Source organism: Podarcis liolepis, assembly GCF_965112155.1.
Source record: "Podarcis liolepis genome assembly, chromosome: 13".
Taxonomy (NCBI): domain Eukaryota; kingdom Metazoa; phylum Chordata; class Lepidosauria; order Squamata; family Lacertidae; genus Podarcis; species Podarcis liolepis.
The window spans coordinates 13,026,294-13,043,492 of NC_139573.1; the positions used below are offsets into that span (position 1 = coordinate 13,026,294).

At 47.4% G+C, this 17,199-nt stretch overlaps 2 protein-coding genes across 6 annotated transcripts; one reads left to right on the forward strand and one right to left on the reverse strand.

Annotated features, from left to right (window-relative positions):
- Nucleotides 1-898: 898 nt before the first annotated feature.
- On the reverse strand, nt 899-2,398 carry NOP10 (NOP10 ribonucleoprotein). Its single transcript, XM_083471284.1, has 2 exons — nt 2,237-2,398; nt 899-1,320 (listed from the first exon to the last, which is right to left on the reverse strand). The coding sequence occupies exons 1-2, from the start codon at nt 2,288-2,290 to the stop codon at nt 1,180-1,182; spliced, it is 195 nt and encodes a 64-aa protein (XP_083327410.1). The 5' UTR covers nt 2,291-2,398; the 3' UTR covers nt 899-1,179.
- NUTM1 (NUT midline carcinoma family member 1) lies at nt 1,219-15,939 on the forward strand. 5 transcript variants are annotated; one of them, XM_083471092.1, is made up of 8 exons: nt 1,219-1,353; nt 3,371-3,499; nt 5,404-5,598; nt 8,017-8,145; nt 8,249-8,388; nt 9,737-10,026; nt 12,019-12,135; nt 13,328-15,939. In XM_083471092.1, exons 3-8 carry the CDS (start codon nt 5,528-5,530, stop codon nt 15,671-15,673), a joined length of 3,093 nt encoding a protein of 1,030 aa, XP_083327218.1. In that variant the 5' UTR covers nt 1,219-1,353; nt 3,371-3,499; nt 5,404-5,527; the 3' UTR covers nt 15,674-15,939. The 5 variants fall into 5 exon arrangements, with proteins under 5 accessions (XP_083327218.1, XP_083327219.1, XP_083327220.1 ...); XM_083471093.1 differs by lacking the exons at nt 1,219-1,353; nt 3,371-3,499 and adding an exon at nt 4,431-4,744; XM_083471094.1 differs by lacking the exons at nt 1,219-1,353; nt 3,371-3,499 and adding an exon at nt 4,543-4,565.
- Nucleotides 15,940-17,199: the final 1,260 nt, after the last annotated feature.

The following is a 17,199-nucleotide window of genomic DNA, read 5'->3' on the forward strand; positions in this document are numbered from 1 at the left end:
CATCCATCACCAACCTAACACCCTGAGGGTATTTTGGACTACAACTCCCATCAGCCTCAGGTAGCATATTGGAGCTGCAGGCCAAAAACATCTGGATGGTGCCAGGTTGGCAAATATTGCCCTAATGCAGGCATGTCCAAAGTCTGTTTTGGGGGCCTAATCTGATTTAATCCAGCCCCTGAGGCAGTATATGTCCTGGGGTAAAATCCTAAGAAAAAGCCCAGCAACTCCAATCCTAGAAAGCTCAAAAACTGTGGGGTAGTAAAATTGTAAAACAACAACTTCACTCCTAAAAAAAGCTCAACAACTTTGGTCAGCCCACACATGTATGTTCTGGCCCTCTTTGAAAAAAGTTTGGGGGCACCCCTGCTCTAATATCCTATACTGAACTTGTGTGATGGATCTGAATTGTTTGTGAGGCAGTATCAGTTTGCTCCTTCTCCAAGCAAACTCAGCTAGTGAGTGTTGCCAGGACTGTAATCAAAGCAATGTTAATGAGAAACAAGACAGAGCTATTGGCATGGTTCAGAGCACCCAGATGTTTGCAGAAGCACATTTTGTTTTAAACAAACTAAGGGGGTGGGGAATCTTCTCCAAAAGAGCCCAATGAGGAGCACTGGCTATAGAAAGGAGATTGGAAAAGGGGAAGAGGGAACAGAAAGAGGAGTGGAATGCCTTCCTAGGAGAGACCTTGAACATGAGTACTCCTCTTGGGACACTTGGAGCACTAGTTTCCCCACTTCTGAGATATACAAGTGCTTCTTCCCTTTTCAGATGAGAAGCCCCCTCTGCTTTGTGATTCACTACACAGCATGCCCCCCCCCCCAATATCAGATGCTTTGCTAGAACCAAATCATTCCAGGTTTCCTACTCAGACAACACCACCAGCATTCTTACGTTAAAGGAATAAAATGAAATATTTCATTTGCTTTATTTCCAGAATCAAGGGGGCAAGCAGGTGCAACTGAAGGAATTCAAGCTCATTTGAAGATTGCAGGAGTTTCCTCGCACATCATTAGTGGCTCTCTAGAAGTCCGAGTGATAAAGTGGAATGAAGAAATGCAGATCTGGTACTTTTGTTTTCTGTGTCGACATCTTCTTCGAGGCTGCTTTGGAGCTGGAAGCTTGTCTCATCTCCATGGGCTGCAGAGGTCCCTACCAGAACGGCTGGCAAGCAGTTTACACAACGAGCCGAGGCTGCTGGGTCATCAAGACTCCAAAGCGTTTCTTGATGGTGATCCTGTGTCGGGAATATTTGTCATCTGGAGAAAAGCGGGCAGGATGGGCTGAACACGTTGGCTGACCAGTGGGATCCACCTTCTGCAAAGCAGGGAAGAGAAGGCACAGCAATTTGTGAGCATACAAAATCTTGGTTTTAAATATTTTATATATATATGTGTGTGTGTGTGTAAACATTGTTAGCTGACATTAAGAACAACAACAATATCCCACCAATCTTGGCTTAAATGTGTATGTTAATATTGGCAGTCTATATGTGAGCAACTACAATCCTAGCAAGACCAAACCAGCCCTAAAAGCTACACATTCCATCTTAAAAACACTTTTATTTTCTTCACGTCCAACCTTTCTTCCAAGGTACTGAAAAGGACATACATGCTTCTCCTCTTCCCAATCTGAGCCTTGCAACACTCCTAGAGTGCCTTTCATGAAATCAAAACAAGGCATTCCCTACCCACGTGCTCATATTCTAAGAAACAAACAAGTTAATAAAAATACAATTTTTCATGATCGCGAGAACTCACACATGTCTCTTTTCTTAAGATTTCAACAGACCACTTAGACCTGTACTGTACAATCTTTTTCCTCCTACACCCCTCCCCAATCCAATCACGAGGACCAAAAACAAGTATTTAATTAACTTGGGGGGGGGGAATACACAAACGAAAGCCATGCAATTACTACAATGTTAAATTATGACCTGAGTATCAAAGTAGCATGCAGATTTTGCACAGATAATTCCACATTTAAACCAATGACGATCTTTAAAAGAAACAATAGGGAAAGAAGATGAATTGCAGTTAGACATGGGTGGCTAGGGCAACCCAGCCATATGGGTGGGGTATAAATAATCAAATTATTAGTGTATTAGTATTAGATGGAGCATAACAAGAATTGATATACATAGCATCTGGATTTGGGGGGCATCAGGAAGAAGAAAGGGACTAAGAATTTGGGGGGGCGGAGAGACAAAACGCCATTAAAGTAAAATCCTTACCTTGAGAGTGTAGACCCTATTTCCTTGCTCATCGAGGTAGTACTGCAGAAACATTGCTGCGGGTTATGAAAGCGTTAGCACTATACCTGCAGACGGATTAAAAGAGCTTCTCCCGATACACACGCGCGTCCATACAACCCACGTGCGCATTAGCCCCACCCACTTCCTCTCCAGCAGGATGCCTTAATCTGCCAATGAAGGAGCTCGTAAAGAAACCGGGCATTCTGGGAGTTGTAGTCTTTCGGCTTCAGAATTTCCGATTCTCATACAGTACACTCCAGGAGTCATTGTTGGTTAAATGCATTGTGGGAATTGTAGTCTATCTGCTCTAGCCACACACACTAGACTCAAATCTAGAATTATATTGTACAGTTGGAAGGGACTCCCGGGGTCATCTAGTCCAACCCCCAGCAATGCAGGAATCTCAGTGGAAGCATCCATGGCAGATGGCCATCTAACCTCTGTTTAAAAACCTCCAGGGAAGGAGAGCCCACATCCTCTGGAGGGAGACCGCTGCACTGTGAAACAGCTCATACTGTCATAAAGTTTTCTCCTAAGGTTTAGTTGGAGGTTCCTTCCTTGTCATTTGAATCCATTGGTTCCAGTCCTACCCTCCAGAGCAGGAGAAAACAAGCTTGCTCCATCTTCCAAGTGCCAACCCTTTAGATATTTGAAGATAGCTATCCTTTCTCCACTCAGTCTCCTCTTTTCCAAGCTAAACATACCCAGAGTTCCCTGTTGAAAGTCTGCATCTTTCTCTACTAAAAGCACCTCTACAAATAATGTGTTGACCTGTACCTCTGTAGAAGGGGGTGGGCAGGTGGGTACACATGCCTGGGGGGTAGGGGTGGGGCAGGTACCCAGAGGGCCCTGCCAGAGGCCTGCCGGACTTAACACTGTCATGCCAAAAAAGCTCTGTGCCTCCCAGCTGACTGGGGACTCCTGCCCAGGGCCTCAGACAAGCTCTGCATGGACTTCTTCAGGCTCAGGGCCACATTACCTTGTGGGCAGCCTCCCAGGGGCCGTATGCCATCAGTGGTCAGGGCACAAGTCAAAAGTGTGCAGAATAGTAAATGTAAGGTTTGCAAATTTAAAGTAGATTTATTTTTGTACCCTGTTCTATCCTCCCTCCAGGTATCGTCAGAGTTCAAGGACACATACCTGCCAGGTGAAATCACAAAGAGGGTGTTAAGCGAGGACAGGTGTGGCCTACTGAGACAAGGAGCGCCTTGGGAGCATTCATCCTGATCGGTTTGCAAGGAGGTTAGATCACGTTGCTTCAAGCAATTGCTGTTCCCAACCTTTCCTCTGCATTTCCCTGTCATGACAAACAAACACCTCGAAGGGCCCAAAGGCAAGCTGAGAAGCCTGATTCTAAGTGGTCAAGAGGCAGGCACAGGATCCCAGCAGGAGAGGGCAAAGGAGGAGTTTCTGAAGTGCTGGGATCTTAGGGCCCATGTTGGGCAACAGATTCCTGCATTACAGGGCGTTGGACTAGATGACCCTCGTGGTCACTTTCAACCCTACGTTTCTTTGATTCAAACCAGATGTTAAGCATGGGGTATAAGCGGGAGCCCATGGATGGCCAAACAAAGTTTTACGTGCAGAGGAGAGGACAAGACATAGGCGTAGTCGTGGGGATGGCTGTATGTCAATGGGGTTCTAATAAGCCTCAGAGCCAAGCCATATAGAATAGTTAAACCAAATAATTAAGAGGGGAGATAAAACAGGAGGCGGTAATTTAAGAAGGCCTATCAAGCTCTCATTTGGGGATTTCGAGCCTGGTGGCATCTGTTTGCTGGTGATACCTGCCTGGGCTTCTCTTTTACATCTTAGGTGTGGCTGTGCCAGGTGTGGCTGTGCAATTCTTGCATCGTTGCCTGGATGCAGTTCAGGGTAAATAACCTGAAACTGAATCCCAGCAAAATGGAAGTCCTATGGGCAGGTAGTTCACATGTCTGGGAATGGGAAAGATCTTCCAGAACTGGACAAGGTTGCACTCCTTCAAAAGGAGAAGGTGTAGTCTGGGAGTACTCTTTCATCCATCTTTATTGCTGGAGGCACAAGAGGTCACAGTGTCTAGGAGGGCCTCCAGACCTAGATAAGGATAGCCTAGACAAGGATAGCCTTGTCATTGTGACTCATGTGTTGGTAATGTCAAGGCTGGACTGTGGTAACATGCTCTGTCTAAGGCTGCCCTGAAGGCTAATTCAGAAGTGCAGGATGCAGCATCTAGGTTGAAGAATGGGGCATCCTATAACACCGACTTTACTCCAGTCTTAAAGCAGCTGCACTGGCCAATAATAATATGCTGCTGAGCAGGTTTAAGGTTTTAGCATTGACTTAAGAAAATCCTCCCAAATGTTGGACCAGGCTGTTTGTCCACATTAGCCTACCCGATCACGAAGCTCATTAGGGGAGGGCCTCCTGGTTGTGTCGTAAACTGCAAAGATTTTTACTGGGGCAACCGGGAAGACAGCCTTTTCAGTTGTGACACCCACTCTATGGGTCAATTCAAAGGGTTTGCTCTGGAAAGAACTTGGTTGGATACAATTCCTGGTTTGCAGAAAAAAAAGCAGAAACACACACACACACACTGCCCAGGTGAACCTTCTGTCAAATCATCACACCTGAGAGAGAATTCTTCTGGTCTCTTCCAGCTCCCCAGTTCTATGATTCTCAGATTCTCAGTACCTTCTCAAAACTTTTATTTCCCAAAGTTCCACAGGGGAAGCCATGGCAGTTAAACAGTTTCAAATTGGTCAAGATTTGTTGCTTGTTGCCCTCAAGTGGCATAACCCTGTACTTGCATCTGCTGCCCGATGTCAGAGCAGACACAAAACAAGTCAACAGGCACCTCACAAACAACTACTGTATTGCTATTTTAATTGGGGCTGGATTTGGGCAGGTAGCACCTCTTGCATCATTTCTGGGGACGTGGGTTGGGAGAGGTGTGTATCTTTGGTGTGGACCAATGCTGGTCAGATTCCCCCTGTCACTTTTTCATTTTCAAATGTCTCTAGGCAGAGGTAGGATGAGCAATTGATAATCAGGAAAAATCATGCCCAATCTTTGCAACAACAACAACATTTTTATTTATAATAATAGGTTGGGTTGGAGAAGTGTTTTGCAGCATGGAGGTTGTCACCTGTTTGTTATCTCTGCAGATCCTGCTGTTGTTAAAGACCCAGGAGCGGGAGCCAATAGAAAGGTTGACAGCCCACGTTGGAGGTAATGCTGAGATCGAGTGGAACACCTGCTCCTTGTGGAATCCATTAACAGCCCTTGCACATGAGGATACTCAGGAAACAGTATGAGGATGAAATCAGACGTAGCATGCAGAATAGAGATCAGGCCTGCAGGTTAGAACTTTAACTTCCTCCCCCTTATTGGAACCCCCAAGGTGTCTATGTTCTGGAATTGTTATCCTTCAACCTTCGCACCTAGAGTTGAGTCAACAATGATGGATCTTCTTGGAAACCAAATGGCATCTTTGTGAACTTCCCAGAAGGACCTGTATCCGATTCATTTCCGTCAACGATCCCACAACAGGACTTCGCGGAGCAAACACAGACAGGGCCCCAGTTCCTTTGAACAGCTCTCTTTGCTCCATATTCCTTCTCCCATAGGGCCATGGCCTCTCAGGCCCACACCCCGGGCCCTGCCCCACCTTCCTGCCCACCCAGTGCCCCCTCACTGCTCCTGCCCGCCTTCCCTGGGACGGCTCTCCTCGTGACCTCAGCCGATGCCCCGGGGAGCAAGCTGATCATCAAGTTAAAAAGAGAAGGCCCTATGATGGGGGGCGCCGAGGAAATACCCCGGACCCAGACTTTCTTCCTGACAGGGATGCCACTGGGCTGGGCCACCCAGCGTCGGGATGGGCCAGCAGGCCCCGGCATCCGCACAGTGTTGCTGGCCAAAGCTGGCGAGGAGCCAGGTGGTAGGAAACAGAGAGTGCCAGAGGTCATGCCATCTGCCCGAGCGCCCCCTCCCAGTGATGCCTCCTTTGCCTGTACCTCCAAGGGGGTTTATGAGAATTATCGGCGCTGGCAACGCTACAAGGCCTTGGCCAGGCGCCATTTCCCTGCCACGCCTGATGCCGAAGCTCTCGCCTGTTTTTTCATGTGAGGGTCTTGGTGGCAAGGATCATTTGGTTTGGGAGACAAGGGTGACCTAGTGTGGGGATAGTAAGCAGATAACAAACTGTGAGGATTGACAGGGGGATTGGTCAGCCTTGGGTTACTATTGATTGTGACAGCAAAAGCATTGGTACTGAGATGTGGGATCCCACTGTTTTCTAAAGACACTGAATCCAACAAACACAGAATGGTTGAAGTTAGAGGGAAGGCCTTGAGTCATGAGCAAAATGAGTTTGGTGGCAGAACTCTCCACGCAAAATAAGGATTTGGGAGTTCTGAATGTTTCTCTTTATGAACCCTGAAGCCCTGGTTGAAAACTGAACACTAATCCTAACTTTGCCAACCCAAGACCTCATGGCAATTCCCATTTTATACCTTGGGGAAATTGTTGAAGTGCGGTATCAACTCACACAGCCATCATCCTAAGGGCTAGTTTTTCTTGTTTATCAGCAGAATCAAGAAGGAACCCCCCACCTGACCACACTGCACTTGAATATGCATGCACATTCCCCTGTGAAAAATACATTTCAATTAGAGTAGACATGCAATCCAGGACCCGCAACCTGAAGTGGTACAATTAAAACCAGGGGGTGGGGTGAGGTAGCTTTAGCACTTAATTCTGCTCATTTCATAAGCTGAAAAGTATTGACAAATTGCAATCAGGGGTTGCTACAACTGCTCAAAGTTCCTCCGCGGCAGAAAGGGTGCTTTCCAAAGTATTCAAACCCATGTACAAGTGTAACAACAACACTCCTTGGCACCTATTTGAAGGTCTCCTCCTCGTCTTCTTTTAACCACTAGGCTATACTGCCTGTACTGTCAAGGGAGGTTAAGGAGCTAAATTTGGGTTAGAGAAGGCTCCATAAATGTCATGATGGCCAAAGTTGTGGGTGGTTGTGGTGGTGAACGGCTATGAACTACACCCAAATGTGAAAGCACATTTAAAGCACATGGCTTCTCCCAAAGGAACTAGGGAACTGTAGTTTGTTAAGGGTGTGGGGCATTGTAGTACTGTGAGGGTTAAGCTACAGTTACCAGGATTCTTTGGAGAAAGTCATTGCTGGGAAGCAAAAGATATGGTAAATAAAAAGAAGAATTCACTGGATGCCTAGATCCAGGTTTGGAGAAATTTAAAACCAGAAAAGTGTGGAAATATTGCTTTAAAATATCCCCTTCTAAGTTGCTTCCAACATCCCCCTCTATCATAGAAAGAGACCACGTCTATGGTAAGTTTAAAAAAGTTTACTTATTCAAAGGTCAGATTCATGTGCTTTCCCATACAGCAGTAAGAAAACACAGGCTGTCAAACTTAGTTTCCAAAGTGGTGAATGATTCTAATTTATTTGCATAGAAACACAAAGATGGCTTGCTTGAGCCATGCGATCTGAGCTTGATAACTCTTCCCCAAGGTGAGGGGGAGTGACCTAGCTAAGCTTGACAGCACATCTTACTCTATGGTCTTAACCCCTTCATGAAAAGGACTTAAGCATGCCGGTTATATGAGGACGGTTATGCCACAGCCATGTGTGTTAAATGTGCTTTAGATTTTTGGTGTGGGTGTGACCATAGAGGCAAGGGTTGCTGTTCACATTTTAGAAGCTTTGCTCTCACTGATGTGACATCATCATCCTGCCCCTGCAGCCCCGTCCTCCGCTCACTGGCACGCCTGCGTCCCGACATGACCCTGGAGGATGGGGTTCCCCGTGCCGTGCAAGAATGGGAGCACAGCAGTAACTTTGAGCGCATGATCTTCTACGAAATGGCAGAAAAGTAAGAGTTCCCCACCCACATATGGGCTTATGGGTGGCTAGAGGGTGAAGAGGGTCCCTTCATTTTGACTTCGCCCTCCCTCCTCTGCCCTTCCCTTTCTCAGGTTCATGGAGTTTGAAGCAGAAGAGGAACAACAGATCCAGAAGATGAAGCTCTTGGCCAGTTGCTCTCAGTTCCAGGCCCCAGCTCCCAAACCCAACAAGCCACCTCCGTCCCCTGCCCCTGAGTCTGGGCAGCAGCAAGGTAGTGTCTTCCTCCCACAATCCTCTGCATTTTGAGCAAAACCCTTACCCATCCAGACCAACTGTTGGCCAACAGGGGTGGCTTTAAGGAACTAGTAGAGCATCTTCTGGATGGCTTTAAGGAACTAGTAGAGCAGTAGGAACTAGTAGGAACTAGAAGGCAGAGGTGGAGGCAGAACCAAAGACAGGCAGAGCCAGCCAATTCTAGTGTCTTCCTCCCCACTTCCTCCTCCCTGCTGAATTCTACAAGGGGCAACTCTAAGGCTAAGGAGAAGAAAGATGGCAGCTGGAGCCAGCCGCTAGATTGATTGTAAGTCAGAAGGCAGGCAGGTGAGGGTTGGCTGAAGGCAGGCAGAGGTTGGTGGGGCAGTGCCCCATTTTGACCTAATGGATCAGCATCCAAGGCCAATAGGAAGAGGACCTGATGGGGAACTGGTATGCAAATGGCTAATGAGCTCCTTTTCTTTCCTCCCCAAAATAATGATAATTAATTTAATTATTTATAGCCCGCCCATCCCGCTGGGTTTCCCCGGCCACTCTATGTTGCTTCCCTGTCTGGCATGTTTTCACCCCAGGCAGCCAGTATGCCTTTGATCATAAAACCCCACATGGAATTGACTTCCTGGTTCATTTTATACACCGTCTCCATGTGCTAATTCTTCCCTATGCCCGGGAGACTGTGTGGTGCTTATTTTAAAATTGCAATTTCTGCTACAAGAAAACCTGACTTTACGCAGATTTCAGTACATTTTATTTGCATATATATATATATATATATATATATATATATATATATATATGCCGATTTAAATACATTTAACTCTGTTTGCTGTGCAATTGATTCCGGTTCCCCTAGTTATGGGATGGAGCTATGCAGCAGCCCTGAGCCCACTTAAATTCTTGCTTATGCTCCTCTCCCCATGAGCCTTGCCTTCTGAGACACTGTCTGGCATTGCCAACATATTTTTGAGCACTTCCTCTTAGCAACAAGATACCGAGAGCAGGGGTCACCAACCATTTTAGGCCTGTAAGGATGTGCTGGGGGTACAATCTCCTCTCCCTATTCCAGACCTAGGCAGAGATCAGCTGCTGCAGGCCCTCTTGGCAGAGTGCTAGCTGTTCTCCCAGTTGCCAACCCAAAGGCATAAAAGGGTGGGTGGGGAAAGCAGGGCCTGATGGCAGCCCATCTCCTTCCAAAAGTGGACTAAACTTGGACCCATCAGGAAATGCCTACACTCCTTTTGAACTACTGTGATAGGTCAGCAATGAGTTGCACACGCCATTCGAGTTCACCTAGCCCAGTGTCCTCATGTAGGATTGACTCCATGATCTCCCTGCTTCCCCCAAAGTCTACATCCCCAAGAAGTCAGCTTCCAAGAGCCGCCAGCCTCGGCGTCGCCAGCGGCGTCCGCCCAGCACTTCCACCCCAGGGGCGCCCAGGGAGATCCCTGCCGAGGCGGTGCACCAGTATGCTGAGATCATGGAAGGCCTGGACACGAGTTGGGAGGAGGAAGAGGACGAGAAGAAAGAACAAGGGGTGTGCAACAACCTCCAAGAGCAGGAAGAGGGGGCCTTCCCGGATCCTGCCCTGCTGCAGTATATTGATCAGTTATGTGACGATGAAGAATTTGTTTGTAAGGTAAACAACAGTGACGTTTGCTTCATGGGAATGGAGCAAATGTAAATCTTGCAGCCCTTCTCTCAGCCCCTCTCCAGGCTGTTGTGTTGTTGTTTTTTTGCATTTATACTCTGCAACAAGTCACTAATGCAATAATAGTGCATTAATGGCAGATTGATACAGGACTGCCCACACATCATTCTGATTTATTAGTTGTTCTGCAATCCTTTCCCAGTGTTACTGCATTATTGCTGTCTAGAGGGGCACCACTTGCACTGTAGCGGAACGAAAGAAGGACAACAAACAAACCGGAATATTTGTAAAATGAAAAAGTTTCAGGAGGGCCATGCACTGATAAAGGAGTATGTCCACCCAGAAACCTTTGTAAGTACAAACAACATTGATAGCGGAATCATGTATAAGTGCCTTGATACCGTCATGGGCACAAACTATCATGAATGCACCATAAGAAAGGACGCCTGGAGGGGGCCATAATATGATCATCATCAGGGTAAATCCTACTAGATGTTAAAAAGGTGGCAGCCAAACACACAACAAACACATGGTTAGCATCCAGCACCAACTTTGACTTTTGTGTCTTGTAGCTACAACAGCACAAGCCCAGCTTTAATGCACTACTGAGTGTTGCTAAGCAATTATGCACCTTTGTATTTTACTCCTCCCTTTATTACTAATCTCTATCACAAACAGATATTTGTAGTCCTCCTCCAGCCTGCTGCCCTCTAGAGATTCTTGGACTGCAGCTCCTATCATCTCCAACCATTGGCCATGCTGTCGGAGGCTGATGGACGTTGCAGTCCTACACATCTGGAGGGCACCAGGTTGGGGAAGGCTAGTCTCAATCCACACCCGTGCCTTGGACCACAGCACTCCATATGCTGAGTTTGTCTTCCTTATCCATTCATTAAGCCACTTCCTTTCTCTGCTTCATGTCTCCACCACCTGAACCTGACCTTAGCTCCACTAACCCTTCCCCTCTTAGAATTCAGTGGTCTCTACCCACCATTTTTTTGGTCTTACCCATCCATGGCAGGTTGGAAACTCCTCTACTGACAAAGCCTCACTTCCCCAAAGCCTCAATCTTACTCCTCTCTCTGCCGAGTGATGGCAAGAGCCCATGGGGTCCCAGGCACACATAGAGGGTCTGTGTCCTTTTGGAGAATAGAAGACACAGTGGAGGCTGTTGTGCCTAAAGAAATATGATTTATTCACCTATTTACACCTCCAGTCTGTGTGGAGGGAGCCCAGATCTTACTGCATAGATATTTCCATAGGCAGCAGTGCAGGGAACCTTCAGGGAACCTCTCTCCAAGATCGATCTCAGCCCCTTTCTCCCCTTCTTCCCATAAAACCCTTTGCCCTCCCCCAGAGTTACCCTGGCAGCCTCCCCAATATGTCTGTTCACACCTGGGGGGAAGAAGTTAATGGTCCTTTAGCTGTATCTCATCTCACAAGGTTGGTTTGCATAAGCCAGCCCAGGAATTCCCTGTCTGGCAGAGCCCTGCAGTTTATGTTTTATTCCATTTCCCAATGAATCAAAATCCGAGCATTTCTTCATTCCTAGGTTTTAGGGGGATCTCTCCCCTAACCCAGATCTTTAACAGTATTTTTAAATGAACGAGTAGTAGATAGGTAGCCGTGTTGGTCTGCCATAGTCAAAATAAAAAATTCCTTCCAGTAGCACCTTAAAGACCAACTAAGTTAGTTCTTGGTATGAGCTTTCGTGTGCATGCACACTTCTTCAGATACACAGAAGTTCAGACCACGACAGCCGTGGTTATGTGTATCTGAAGAAGTGTGCATGCACACGAAAGCTCATACCAAGAACTAACTTAGTTGGTCTTTAAGGTGCTACTGGAAGGAATTTTTTATTTTAAATGAACGAGTTATTACATTATCTCTCGGGTGAGGATTGGGCATGCAGACTTTTGCTCCTTTTCAGCCAGGCTCAATACTACAAGCCATGATGCTTCCCCTTCCTCTCTCTGACAGGTTGAAGCTGTCATTCATCCACAGTTTATGGCTGACTTGCTGTCTCCAGAGAAAAGCCAGGATCCTCTAGATCTGATGGAAGAATTGGCAGAGGAGCTAAACTTAACACCCAACCAGGTAATGCATGGAATGAGAATGGGGTGGGAATCGGGACACGTGGGGAGTTTCAAGGCTGCAGCTTGAGCCTGCTCATGTGGCCAGTTCAGACCACGACAGCCGTGGTTATGTCAGCTTTGCCACTGTGCCTTCTAGCCACAGCAGCCTGTGGTTTGGAAGTCTTGTGCAGAGAGGTATGTGAAACATGTGGAAAAGACAAAGAGGCCTCTTTTCTTGTTTCCATTTTAAAGCCGCTGTTTGGTCAGAGCGGCCATGGTGCAAATTGGAGGACTATCTCCTCCCCTTCACCACTGTCAAGACTGTCCCAACCATTTTGTATTGGTTACTACCCATACAACTGGAAACTGACCATAACACTGAATGGGGACATAGCATATTTCCCATCATGCATGGAATCCTATTTTTGCCACATCAGTGCCCATAAAGTGACATTGGCAATGGCCTTTGAAAGGCCAGACCAGAACTGATTCCCTCCAAAATAGGCACATCCTATCTCATGATGATGATGGTACTGTGCTCATCTGACTGGCCCAGCCACTTTGGGTGGCTTTCAACATATTTAGATCATAATTAAACATTTAAAAACTTCCCTATACAGTGGTGCCCTGCAAGACGAATGCCTCGCAAGACGGAAAACCCTCTAGACGAAAGGGTTTTCCGTTTTTGAGCTGCTTCGCAAGACAAATTTCCCTATGGGCTTGCTTCGCAAGATGAAAACGTCTTGCGAGTGTTCCGATTTTTTCCCGCTTTCCCTCCCTTTTTCTAAGCCGCTAATAGCCTTTTAGCCGCTAAGCCTTTAATAGCCGCTAAACCGCTAATAGCGCTAATCCGCTAAGCTGCTAATAGGGTTGCTTCGCAAGACGAAAAAACCGCTAGACGAAGGGACTCGTGGAACGGATTATTTTCGTCTTGCGAGGCAGCACTGTAAAGGGAATACGTCTTCTATTGGCCTTCAATGAAAATAGGGACATCGTAAGGAAAAGTGGGACCTTCTGGGGTCAAATCAGAAACCAGGATGGCTTCTGTAAATCCAGGACTGTCCCTGGAAAATAGGGACACTTGAAGGGTCCAAACCTGCACATGGCTGTGGAGGCACAGAATTATCCCACTACAGGGCTGGGCTGAGAGGCAGTACTGGCAAGACTTTCCCCATAGCTACTCTGAATTGATCCTTTTTCCTTTCTGTCTACAGCTGACAGAGAAGAGACTCCTGGCGCTGTCGGAAGAAGAAAGGGAGCCCTCTGTCTACCCTACATCCCATTCTGACTCCACCCCCTCGCAGTCTGAGGAAGAGGATGAGGTCAGTGGTAATGGAAAAGGAGAAGATGCATCGTGCCATGCCCTGAAGAGGCCTTTGACCAGCAAAGTCATTAGAAGCAATCAGCCAGAATTGCCTATGCCAGCCACCAGTTCCCCACTGGCACATAATTCGCAGCAACGAGGCTTTCCACCAAAAGCAGAGAGTTCTCCTCCTCACAAATGTGGCACCCAGGACTCCCAGGAAGCAAACCTGCTACTCTCCTTGAAGAGCACAGTTGAAGAGGAAACCCAGAACTCACAGGGACGAGGCCAGGTTCAAAGTCATGGAAACTCTTCTCATAGCCAGTGGGCCACACTGGAAGCTACTCCTGGTATAACAGGAAATGCCAGCATTATTGGGAACTTAACGTCCGAAGGGGACAACAAGGCCAAGCAAGGTATTGCAAGGCCCCATGCCTTGGAACATTCAAAGCAAGATGGCGGCCAAGAAGGAAAGGTCAAGCAGCATGCTACAGGGCAAGGCAGCCTTGCTGTCAAAGGACAGTTCCATAATGGGATGGAGTTGGTTTGGAATAATCTAGAACCACCCCACAACAAATGTGAAAAACAAGATGGTATCCAACGAGGGGAGGTCAAATGTCTAAAGAAGGCTCATGCTGTCTGGAAAATACAGGAAGATGATCCAAAAGGGACCGACCATGATCGTCAAGGCCTAAACAAAATGTTATTAGGAGATCGCATAGCAGCAGAAAGGACTCTTAGGATGACTTTGAATGGGCATGGGGGACAAAATGTTGACTCTGCAGAAAAGGCCAGAGGTCAACTCCAAGTTCAAAGTAATAGGGGGCCAAAGGACATCTCCAGTAGAAGAGAACTTGACTGTCAAGGTAATGAGATGACATCTCACCCAGACAACCAGATAAAACAGGAACTCCTGCAGGCTGAATGTGAAAAGCTAAATGGCTGTCAAGGAGAAGTAGCCAAAAATCAACTCCAGTCCCAAGGCATTTATAGAGGGGCAAAACCTACCTCTAATGTAACTGTAACTCAGTTAGGAGGCATCAAGCCATGTGGGAAAAGCTCAGCAGCACAAGACAGTCTAGCATTGAGCCCCTCTGGACATGGGAATAATCTCAATAGCCAAGAAGCACAGGTCAAATCTCAGAAGAAGCCAGAGGCTAACTGGAAGCAAATGACAACGGCATCAGTAAAGGACAATGGCTTAGTCAAAAGTGTACAGTTGCCTGCAGATAATATATCATTAGAAAAACAACCAATTTCCACCAGACAAGATGGCCAACAGTCCATTGACTCACCCGTGTTGGAAACAGATGAAGGAACTAGAAAGTCACATGTTGAACTCAGCCAGGGAAACAGACAGAAGTTGACTTTATCCAATTCTAGTCGGATAGGGTTGCTTGAAGAGCAGCCCACAGGCACAGATTCTGAGCATGTGCCATATTTCACCCTCTCGTTACTAGAGCCTCAATCTCCAAGTATCCAGAAGTGCCCTGAGATATTCCAGAAGTCTCAGTGGCCACTCACAGATCAGTGCAAAGTCACGCCTTGGGTGGAAAACCTTCCAGATGACAAGCAGAACCCAGAGCCCACGCCAAACCCTTCAAGCTACATCACCACAGTGGAAGCTGACGGAGGCAGCTGCAGTCCAGCTGGAGCTCACACTCCTGCGGCTGCCAGTTCTGGGAAAGGGGGAGCAGCGTTTCCACTACAACAAGGTGGAGGAAGCAGTGGAGGCTGCCATGGAAATGATGAGCCCAGTCAGAGAGCTGAGTCTAGCGATCTGCTCCCTTCTAAAGCCCACAGGGGGCTCATCAGTTCAGAGAGTAACGCAAAGAACTCAAGTAAGGGGGAAGGGGGAGATTTGCTTGAGAGAGTCGCCGTGGCAAAAGGCCTGCTTCCAGAACTCCCCGGAGGAAGCGTGGAAGACATCCTTAAATATGGAGCTAAAGAAGACGACGAAGAGGAGGATGAGGAGCTATCTAGCTTCTCCTCCTTGCTTGCCTCCAAGCTCAGCCTCTCCCCTCACAGTGCCCTTGCGCCTCTTGCAAGGGAACAAGGGGACACCCTGTCCTCCTCACCCACGGATGCTGGGAAGCAAGGCGCTAAGACAAGGCATTCCACCAGGGCGCAGGTGCCCCAGAATTCCACCACCCCACCAAACAGGAGTCCAGAAGCCAACACAGCCGCTCAGCACAGTCACAAAAGAAAGAACAATGGCTCAGGTACACGGAGGAGCAAGCGCCTTCGCAACCAGTAGCAGCGCTCCTTTCTTTCAATGAAGGCTGACTCTAGCAAACCCTGGGAAAGTCTCTTAAAGTCCCCGTTCTGGCAGCTGCCACCTGTGCTGAAATTTCAGAGCCCCACCATTACTCAAAATATTACGGGTAACAGGGAAAAAGACTGCACCGAAATACCTTGACCGAGTCACAATCTGCCTAGGTATGCTTCCCGTGGGACTTGACAGAGACCCCCTCCCTGCATTTGTTCAAATTTCTTAGCAAATTAAAAGAGATATTGAATCCATCTTGCTTGGCTGCAAGCCTGGCTCTGAAAGCTCCACCTTAGAGACTATCAGCCTGCCTAATATCGAACTCATGTTATCCTGTGCCTATCTGTTTTGGAATTGAAAAGGAAGGCAGTGCTTGTTTCTGCATACCTGTGCAAACATATACATTTGGTTTAAAAATGAAAATAAAATTAAATTTGGGGGGGGGTAATAAAACAGAAGAGTAACCCCAACCTGAGACAGGTGATTTCCAAGCCTATAAAATTTTGAAATGGTCACTTTGGTTTAAAAACAACAGGGATAGGGATTTGCCTTCTTCAGCTGATAGCTTCTTCTTCTTTGGCAATCATTCGTAGCCGAGTAAGATTGTCTTCCATAAACACGGTTTTAACAATGAGTCCGTAAGTGACTGTGGAGGCCAATTCTGGGTCCACACTAGTATCCTGGAGGCGAGCATTAAGGTTGAGAAGGGAGGAAACATGAGCTTTTAAAAATTCCCCTATTTGAACTACACAGGCAGGCTTCAGGAAGCAAAGGGAAGAAAACATGATACTTCTGCCCTTTCTCACTGTCCTGAACCTCCTGGCTATATGACAGGTTCAGGGCTGGCAGCCAGTCCCAAATCTAACCCCTTGTGCTGTATAGCACAAGGGTGGGAAAGAAATAAAGATCCAGTTCTCTTCCCCGTCTCTGAATAATGCTACAATGCTCCAGTTTCAGGCTGGACAGAACTCTGGATAGAATCACTCTTGCTAAAAGGCTGGTGACACAGTTCAACCTTTTGCTCTCATCTTCCAGCCAAGTTGAATGCAACCTTGGCACGTAACATGCATATCTAACTTGAGTTCAGCGGAGGCTGTTGGCCACTGGGGCTGGTAGGGCAGAAGGTAAGGAGACCCACAGGAGGTGGAACCAAACCCATTGACAGGGCACAGCCGACTAATTCTAATCTTGTCCCCATCCTCCCTATTGATTTCTACAGAGGCAACACCGAGACTACAGCAGTAGCAGGCAGCAGGGTGGGATGTCACTGCTCACCAATGCTGCTTACTGGGATGTAAAGGAGGGCAGAAGGTTGGGGAGGTTGGTGCGGTGCAAACGTGCCAGCAGGAACCCAAGATTGGTTCTGCCAGCGTGTTTGCGCAGCGCTGTGTTTGCTAGTGCTGCCATGCTGCCCTTCCTTCTCCTAGCATGCAGTAGCGATGCGACCAACCAGAGATCAGGTGAGCAGTGATGGTGTCCCATTATGCCAGCCGCTGGACGAGGCAATGACTGGC